This window comes from Pungitius pungitius, chromosome 19, assembly GCF_949316345.1.
Source record: "Pungitius pungitius chromosome 19, fPunPun2.1, whole genome shotgun sequence".
NCBI classification, from domain to species: Eukaryota; Metazoa; Chordata; class Actinopteri; order Perciformes; family Gasterosteidae; genus Pungitius; species Pungitius pungitius.
This window is the reverse complement of record NC_084918.1, coordinates 11,327,465-11,337,056: the sequence shown is the minus strand read 5'-3', so window position 1 is coordinate 11,337,056 and position 9,592 is coordinate 11,327,465. Positions and strand designations below refer to the sequence as shown.

At 55.1% G+C, this 9,592-nt stretch overlaps 1 protein-coding gene across 1 annotated transcript; it reads right to left on the bottom strand.

Annotated features, from left to right (window-relative positions):
• Positions 1–3,072: 3,072 nt before the first annotated feature.
• Positions 3,073–7,755, bottom strand: LOC134107483 (uncharacterized). The gene is made up of 2 exons (XM_062559250.1): positions 6,468–7,755; positions 3,073–3,113 (listed from the first exon to the last, which is right to left on the bottom strand). The coding sequence occupies exons 1-2, from the start codon at positions 7,506–7,508 to the stop codon at positions 3,108–3,110; spliced, it is 1,047 nt and encodes a 348-aa protein (XP_062415234.1). The 5' UTR covers positions 7,509–7,755; the 3' UTR covers positions 3,073–3,107.
• Positions 7,756–9,592: the final 1,837 nt, after the last annotated feature.

Below are 9,592 nucleotides of genomic sequence, written 5' to 3'. Positions count from 1 at the left end.
TCGGAAGGACGCTTACTTTCATTTATCCATCCTTCCACAACACAGGGAGTTCCTGAGGTTTGCTTTTGGTGACAAAGCTTACCATTCCGTTCGGCCTAGCTCTCTCTCGCCCCGTACGTTTAGCAAATGCGTGGATGCAGCTCTTGCACCATTGCGCCCCAGGGCACCCACATTCTATGTAGTTGATTTTAGCTCTATCCGAACGACTGGCGGTCCAACATCGAGATGTTGTGCTCGCCCACATCAACCGTCTGGGGCTGAGACTCAACGCCAGGAAGAGTGTACTGTCCCCGCTGCAAATGACCACCTTCCTGGGCGTGATCTGGGATTCGACCATGACGCGGGCACATCTGTCTCAGAGCCAAAGGGTCTCCCCGAGGGGAAACCAGCGCCGTCCGATCAAGGTCACTCGTCGGCGCCTGCGGGCTCTGGCTATTAGGAGGGACCCTTGGTTCTTATCCCAAGGGCCTGTCGCCGAGTCACACTCACGACAGACGCTTCCCTAACGGGCTGGGGAGCGATCATGAGTGGTCGTCCAGCCTGGGGGCTGTGGCAACATCATGTGGCATATAAATTGTCTAGAGATGTTGGCAGTGTTTCAGGCATTGAAACACATCCGCCCAGCCTTGATGTACCAGCATGTTCCGGCCCGCGGACTGGAGACTCCACCCCGAGGAAGGCGTACGCCGGTAGGTGGAGGCTCTTTGCCACTTGGTGTGGGGAACGGAAGCTAGACCCAGTTAACTGCCCGGTGTTCTCATTACTGGAGTTCCTGCAGGAACGATTCTCCACAGGTTTATCCCCCGTCTACGATCAAAGTATGTGGGGCCGTGTCGGCGACTCATGCCCCACTGGAGGGGCGTTCTCTGGGAGACACCCACTAGTATCTCGCTTCCTTGGTGGCACTCTGAGGCTGAGGCTAGCAGCCCGCACAAGAGTACTGGGACCTGGCCATAGGTCTCTCCGGGGCTCCGTTCGAGCCCATCGCAGAGGTTGCAGTGAAGTATGTGGCTCTTAAGACCCTCTTCCTGCTTGCTATTTTTTCCCTCAAGAGAATTGGAGATATGCAAGCCCTCTCGGTGACCCCTTCGGGCTTGGAGTTTGCACCCAGGATGATGAAGGCGTTTCTACGTCCTTCCGCTATACTCCTAAGGCGCCGTCCAGTTCGGTCGGGCCTATCGTGCTGCAGGCTTTCTGTCCTCCTCCTTTACTGACGTCGGACCAAGCGAAGCTAACCTCCTCTGCCCAGTTAGGACTCTAGACTCATATATCCACAGAACGTCATCCACAGACGTTAGGAACAGCTGTTTGTGTGTTTCGGACCACCCATACTGGGGGCCCAGTGTCTAAACAGAGGATGAGAAAGTGGGTGGTTGAGGCTGTGTAGCATCTTGAACTCGCTTTATGATTAAGTATTTATTACTAACTAGAATATAAAGAATACAGAAATCATCAACACAAGCCCTAAGTACAGACAGAAGTCAAATGACTACAATTCAGCTGAAAAGGGAAAGATTGTTCCTTCTCCCTCAGAGGAGCAGGAAGATCTGACAAAGGGGAACAGAGAGTTTTTATACGTTTCTGGAAGAGAGACCCCTATCACCCCCCCTTAACCCTCAGGACAGAGTTAGAGGAAAATTCCCAAAGGTCGTAAGTCAACACCCCTGACCCCCCTTGATGGCGCCCAATCAATCACCAACCCAATAACAGATAACACACAGGATATGAATCAGTCAAGGCATCTGTTGGCTTCTCTGTTTAGCCCGGAGGCTATCATAAACTCGGACAGGTCACAGGTCTCCTAAGAAGGGTCACCCCACAGTCCTGAGTGTCTCACACACAAATGCTGCTCATCAAATTCTTCCCCTACAGAGGCCATCTCACTTCGCTGCACGACGTTTGTATGGCGGTAGGCTGGTCCTCTCCCCACACGTTCGTGAGGTGTTTTGACCTTAACTCCACGCCTGGAGCGCAGGTGCTCTCGTCAGAATGTGCACCCTGACTTCACACTACGGTCACTGGCTCATATGGCAGACTGGGTATGGGTGTTCCCATAGCGTTTCCACGCAGCTCGAGTTCCCTGATAGGGAACGAGATGCTGCGTGTCTATGCCATACTCCCGGCATGCCCGTGGCACTTGATACGGCCGTTCAGAGTCGAATGGGCTTGTGTTTCGGGGCCCTTTGTAGCTTCCTGGTCCTGGCGTCACCCGCCTATGACGTACCAGCTCGCCATTGGTTAGATTTCGTGCTTCGTGACGCGGTCACGCAGGGCGTTGCCACAGCGTTTCCACGCAGCGTCTCGTTCCCTTCAGGGAACTAAGGTTACATACGTAACCGGAGACGTTCTTTCCATGGGGATTTAAGTCAGGTCTGGGCCATTCTAGCAGCTTTATATTCTTTCTTTGAAACCAGTTGAGAGTTTCCTTGGCTGTGTGTTTGGGATCATAGTCTTGCTAAAATGTCTACCCTTGTTTCATCTTCATCATCCTGGTAGATGGCAGAAGATTTCTGTCAAGAATGTCTCTGTAAATTTTCCCATTCATCCTTCCTTCAATTATGTGAAGTTTGCCAGTTCCTTTTGTCGAAAAGCAGCCCCACACCATGATTTTCCCATCTCCAAACTCCACTGTTGGTATGGTGTTTTTAGGGTGATGTGTAGTGCCATTTCTCCTCCAAACATGGTGTGTATTTGTCATGCTGTCAACTGTAAGTCCAGCAGCCCCTCGTGTTTTTGTTCTTGTTACCTTTGTTTCCCAGGTCTGTCAACAGGAGAGAGCCACTCCTCCTTCCTCTGTTGCAGAGGGTGTGGCTGAAACAGCTGACGGAGATTTACAATCAAGGACGGCCCTACTTAAACCTGGGTCTTCATGCCACCGCCAGATCGTTCCGTCATGAGAGCGGTAGCTATATGTACAGACTATCTGGTTGTTTATGCAAATTAGACGCTGTTGCTCACTGTACGGGTGTGGGTCGTTCGGGCTCCGGACAAAGTGACTCGATGCCAGGGTCGTGTGCTACAAGGGTTTTTATTTTATTGATTTCAGAGAAACCGGGCCGGCGTTCAGCTCGCTCGTCGTTTCTTCTCCCCCCTCGCTCGCCCCCGCCTCACTGCTATAAAGGGGAGAGCACACACACACATCTCATTATCCCCAGGTGATTGTTATTATTTCCACCTGGCACTGTTCCCCGAGCCACTCCCCCTCTCTCTCCTACCTGCAGCCGGGCTGAAACCACGCCCGCCACCACATACCCCCACCGCCCGACTTAGGCCGGGGAGCCGTCCGGCCTAGCTTACTCCCCCCCCCCCCTCCCTCCAGCGGGCGGGAGAGGAAGTCCGCCACGACCATCTGCGTCCCCGGCCTATGGACCACCTTGAAGTTAAAAGGCTGCATGGCCAGATACCACCGAGTGATCCGGGCGTTAGTATCCTTCATGCGGTGGAGCCATTGGAGCGGGGCGTGGTCCGAACAGAGGGTGAATGGGCGTCCCAGGAGGTAGTAGCGCAGGGAGCCCACCGCCCACCGGATGGCCAGGCACTCCTTCTCCACCGTGCTGTACCTGGCCTCCCTCTCCGACAGTTTCCGGCTGATGTAGACCACCGGGCGGTCGACCCCCTCGACCTCCTGGGACAAAACGGCCCCCAGCCCTCTGTCCGACGCGTCGGTCTGCAGGACAAACGGGAGAGAAAAGTTAGGTGTGTGGAGGAGCGGCTCCCCACAGAGAGTCTGTTTTACCTTCTCAAACGCCCGCTGGCACTGCTCCGACCACTGGACCGGATCTGACGCACCTTTCCGGGTCAGGTCTGTCAAGGGGCTGGTGAGGTCCGCAAACCCGGCAATGAACCGTCTGTAGTAACCTGCCAGCCCCAAAAACTGCCTCACCTCCTTTTTCGTCTTGGGGCGCGGGCAGGCTGCAATTGCCGCTGTCTTGTCCACCTGGGGACGCACCTGCCCCCCCCCCAAGTGGTACCCCAAATACCGTACCTCCCTCCGTCCAACTGCACACTTCCCCGGGTTGGCGGTGAGCCCGGCCCGCCTCAGCGACTCCAGCACCGCGTCCACCCGCCGCACATGCTCCGCCCAGGTGGTGCTGTGGATAATGACATCATCCAGGTAGGCGGCTGCATATGCGGCGTGCGGGCGCAGCACCTTGTCCATGAGGCGCTGGAACGTAGCCGGAGCACCGAACAACCCGAAGGGAAGCATGGTAAATTGGTACAAACCATACGGAGTGGAGAAAGCCGTTTTCTCTCTGGACTCTGGGGACAGGGGAATCTGCCAGTAGCCCTTAGTTAAATCCAGGGTCGTAAAAAAACGTGCAGTGCCCAGCCGGTCCAGGAGTTCGTCGACCCGGGGCATTGGGTAAGCATCGAATAGTGACACGTCATTCACCTTGCGGTAGTCCACGCAGAACCGCACAGTCCCATCCTTCTTGGCCACCAGAACGATGGGGCTGCACCAGGCGCTGTTGGACTCTTCTATTACCCCCATCTCCAACATAGCCGCCAATTCCTCCCGAACCACTTTTCTTTTGTGTTCGGGTAGTCTGTAGGGTCGTGACCTCACCGTCACCCCCGGGGGTGTCTCGATTCGGTGCGCTATCAGGTCGGTGCGGCCTGGCCGGGGGGAGAACACATCAGCAAACCGCTCCTGCAACTGGGCAATGTCTGCTCTCTGGTCCTCAGAGAGATGACCCTCACACGGGAGCGGGGTGGGATTGGCCGCTTTTGGCACCTCCGGCCCCAGGTCCTCTCTTTCCGATACTGTGGAAATCAGAGAAACAGACTCCGCCTCCCTCCAGGGTTTCAGGAGGTTGAGGTGGTATATTTGTGTAGCCCCGCCCCTGTCAGACCGCACCACCTCATAATCAACATCCTCCACCCGGCGTGTGACCTCGAAGGGCCCTTGCCACTTAGCCAGGAGTTTTGAGTTGGAAGAAGGAAGTAATACAAGTACCTTTTCTCCCGGTGTGAATTCTCGCAGCTTGGCTCCTCTGTTGTACAGCCGCTGTTGTCGTTCCTGGGCCTGGAGCAAATTCTCTCGTGACATCCTACCCAGTGTGTGGAGCTTTGCTCGTAGGTCCAGGACGTACTGGATCTCGTTTTTCCCGGGGCTCGGACCTTCCTCCCAGCTTTCTTTAATAAGATCCAGCACCCCTCTTGGTGATCTGCCAAACAGAAGCTCAAAGGGGGAAAACCCGGTGGAGGCCTGGGGGACCTCCCGGACTGCAAACAACAGAGGGTCAAGCCATTTATCCCAATTACGTTCATCGTCGCTAATAAATTTACGAATCATGGACTTCAGCGTCCTATTCATCCGCTCCACCAACCCGTCCGTCTGGGGGTGGTAAACGCTGGTGCGGACGGACTTAATGCCCAGTAACCCGTAAAGTTCTCCCAGTGTGCGCGACATGAACGAGGTGCCCTGGTCTGTTAGAATCTCTTTCGGGATTCCAACCCGGGAGATGACCTGAAACAGTGCTTGCGCGACGCTCTTTGCAGAGATATTGCGCAATGGCACCGCCTCCGGATACCGGGTTGCATAATCCATGAGGACTAACACAAAGCGGTATCCGCGTGCGCTCCGGTGGAATGGCCCGATTAGATCCATGCCGATGCGCTCGAACGGGACCTCCACCAGCGGTAGAGGCCGCAGCGGGGCACGCGGGATGGCTGGTGAATTGACTAGCTGACACTCCGGGCAGGACGCACACCAGCGGCGCGCGTCCGCCCGGATGCCTGGCCAATAAAATCGGGCCATTATCCGGTCTAGTGTTTTCCCGTATCCCATGTGACCCGCCATCGGATTATAGTGAGCCGCCTGGAAAATCATTTCCCGGCGGCTTTTCGGCACCAGCAACTGGGTGTTTTCCTGCCCCGTTCGAGTGTCACGACTCACTCTGTACAACCTGTCCCTAATCAATGAGAAGTGCGGGTACGACAGTGCTACGTCAGGGCGCACCAAATGACCATCAATTTTTATCACCTGGTCATAGGCTGAGCGTAGAGTATCGTCCCGAGACTGCTCGAGTGGAAAATCTTCCATGGAGCGGAACTCGGGAACCGCCGGAGTCTCCTCGGGAGGCTCCGCCGGTTCCCCCCCCCCCGGCGGCGTCGGACGACCTCGCGTCACCGCTGAGCACAGCACAAATACCGCATGTCCCTGTCGGTCGTGAACGCACCCCCGCAGCCTCTCCCATTAACGTGTTAAATCCCTCCCAATCCGTTCCCAAAATTACGGAGTGCGTCAGGTGGGAGCTAACCGCGACCTTTATTCTATATTTTCTCCCCTTGAACCTAAGTTCGACGGACACTATGGGATACTCATGAATGTCCCCGTGCACACACCTAATTCTCACCCGCGACGCTTCTACCAATGCCCCTGGCCGAACCAGGCTCTGATGTATCATGGACTGCGAGCAGCCCGAATCCACCATCGCCTGGCGTGTACCCCCCTGGATTCTTACCGGAACGCGGTACGTCGCTCCCGGGCCGGGGGAGGGTGATGGAGCGCCGGCGACCCGGATCACCTGCCCCACCTCCATCAGCGGGCACTCCCTCCGCAGGTGGCCGAGCCGCCCGCACTTCCAGCACTCCTGCCCTGGCGTTTGAGAACCTCCCGTTGGGTCAGGAAGGGTGCCGGGGTTTGCTGCGGCCGGGGGGTCCCGGTGTACAGCTGCCGGCGGCCGACGTGGGGCCGGTGTGGGCCGCTCCGTGGTCCGCTGCGGGCTCCCTCCGGCTGGCGCTGCTGCCGGTTGCGTCGCAGGCAGCGCTCCCTCCCGGCCGCCCCGTCCGCTGCGGTGCACCGCCAGGTGGTCCTCGGCCAGGGTGGTGGCCGCCTCCAGCGTCGGTGGCCGGTGGTACCGGACCCACGCCGCCGTCCGGGCCGGGAGCCCCTCCACGAACTGCTCCAGTACCACCGCCTCCAGGACTTCTGCCGCTGTCTCCACCCCCGTCGGCCGGAGCCACCTGGCGGCGGCGTCCCGGAGCCGCCGCCCGTAGGCGAACGGCCGATCCTCTGGCCCCAGCCTGGCCCCCCGGAATCGCCGCCGGTGGTCCTCGGGCAGCAGCCCCAGCCGGTCGACCACGGCCTTCCGCACGGCCGCATAGTCTCTCCGAGCCGCCGGGGGGAGCCCCATGGCCGCCGTCTGCGCCTCCCCGGTCAGGAGGGGCACCAGCCTGACCGGCCACTCTTCCTCCGGCCAGCCGCATGCCTCCGCCGTCGCCTCGAAGGCCTCCAGGAAGGACTGGGCGTCGTCCTCTGCCGTCATCCGGTGGAGGGTCAGGCCCGCCATCGCCGTCGGGCCCGGTGGTGGTAGCGGGGGTCCCGACCGCGACACCAATAGCTCCAGTGCCTGGGCTTGTCTCCCCACCTGGGCCTGGAGCACCCCCATGAACTGGCGGTTCGCCTCCGCTTGCTCTCTTTGGATCCCCGCCAGCTCCCCGATCATCTGCGCCAGCGCGACTGCTGGCTGGGTCGGCATACCCAGCTGCCCCTCGTCCGTCATCCTCTGCCAAGTTGGGCGCCACTGTACGGGTGTGGGTCGTTCGGGCTCCGGACAAAGTGACTCGATGCCAGGGTCGTGTGCTACAAGGGTTTTTATTTTATTGATTTCAGAGAAACCGGGCCGGCGTTCAGCTCGCTCGTCGTTTCTTCTCCCCCCTCGCTCGCCCCCGCCTCACTGCTATAAAGGGGAGAGCACACACACACATCTCATTATCCCCAGGTGATTGTTATTATTTCCACCTGGCACTGTTCCCCGAGCCACTCCCCCTCTCTCTCCTACCTGCAGCCGGGCTGAAACCACGCCCGCCACCACACTCACCCTGTCCAATCTTTTTGCCATAGAGTACCGAGACCCCGACTTACCTGCTGACTGGCCTTCCAAGAGAATTACCCGCTCCTAAGACCTGTCCTTGGCACCCTTTTGTTTGTCTGTAAAATAAATCTCGAGTCGAGTCCAAAGTCTTACCATTTTAGTTTCGAGTCATTTCAAGTCCTCTTATTACAGAAAATCCCTTATAACCACATGTTTTATTTGAAACTACTCTTTACTCATATCAATGTTGTGTTAATATTCATTGTCTATTGTACACTAAGGTATACGATAATACATTTCCGTTTATGCAATATTAAGAATATTTTCACTGCTTCAAAAGCCCTTCCCTCAAGAAACTGAAGTCATATGCTTCAAAGCAAAGTGGGGACGGGGAACCTCGGGTGATGGTGCGCTGCCTCACAGACCTAGACTACGAAGGGAAGGGTAATGGTGGATCGACTGTGACTGTGTTATAGTACTTTAAAACGGACGTTGACATAATGTTGGCGAGGATTTCCATCGGAGTCTGAATCCGGGTTCAAAAATCCCGATTTTTGTAAGCATGAACGAGCTGTCTCGTTGATACGGTAAAATGCTAGTGAGTTACGGTACATTCGATAAGGTGCTCAGCATTCGTTCAAAACTTACCTTTCTTTGTGCAACTTCAGGTGTCGAACAAAGTTGGACGTTGTGGCAGCTCCGTCTGTAATCTTCGACCCGCATGTTTTGCAAATAGCAACTCGTTTTTTGTTGACTACCTCGTAATTTCTATAGCCAAATGAAACTATCTTCGGTATCATTTTTCCAACTGGCGCGTTGTTGCGCTTCATAGGTTGTCTTGCAATGTGCCTGTTTAGATACTGTCGAGCGCTCTCTGCATACAGGTGGCGCACATTTTTTTGACAGATTCAGATAAACAGAGCGGCGCGGCCGTGTGAAAATGTTTTCCCCCAGTTTTCATGGGAAGTAGCAAGTCTTCTCGAGTCAAAAGGCTCGAGTCCAAGTGAAGTCACGAGTCATCGATGTTAAAGTCCAAGTCGAGTTGCAAGTCTTTGTACGTTTTGTCGAGTCTGAAGTCATCAAATTCATGACTCGAGTCTGACTCGACTCCAAGTCACATGACTCGAGTCCACACCTCTGGTACCTGCTAATTGCAGGTCTTTTTGAAGCTCTCCACAAGTGGGTCCTTGGCTCTTGGACAAATCCTTCTGATTATTAATTCACTCCTCTGTCAGAAATCATGCGAGGAGCACCTGGTCGAAACAAATTCATGGTGAAATGATTGTCTTTGCACTTCCGTATTATGGCCCCAACAGTGCTCACTGGAACATTTAAAAGCTTAGAAATGTGCGTATAACCAATGCCATCATTGTGTTTAGCCACAATTAGGTTGCATGTGTATGTACTACTTGGGTTGTTACCAACATCTGGTGAAAATGTCATGTCAATAGCTCCTTTGGAAATTTATTTACTGAGAAAAATGGTGACGTGTTCAATACTTATTTCACCCGCTGTATATCAAAATCTAGTCATTTAACTAGGCTTTAAGCTAAAATAAAAAGACTTTACAATAATGCAAATCTATTTTACCAACACAAAAGGTATTCAGGTTGAGAGATTGTTCTGTCTAACCATAAACATATAAATATACACATACATACTTGGATGACCTGCAACTCCCTGATGTTAAACTCGGAAAAAACGGAAGTTATCATGATAGGCCCAGAGCGCCTTCGAAGTCAGCTGTCACGTGATACAGTCTCTATGGATCT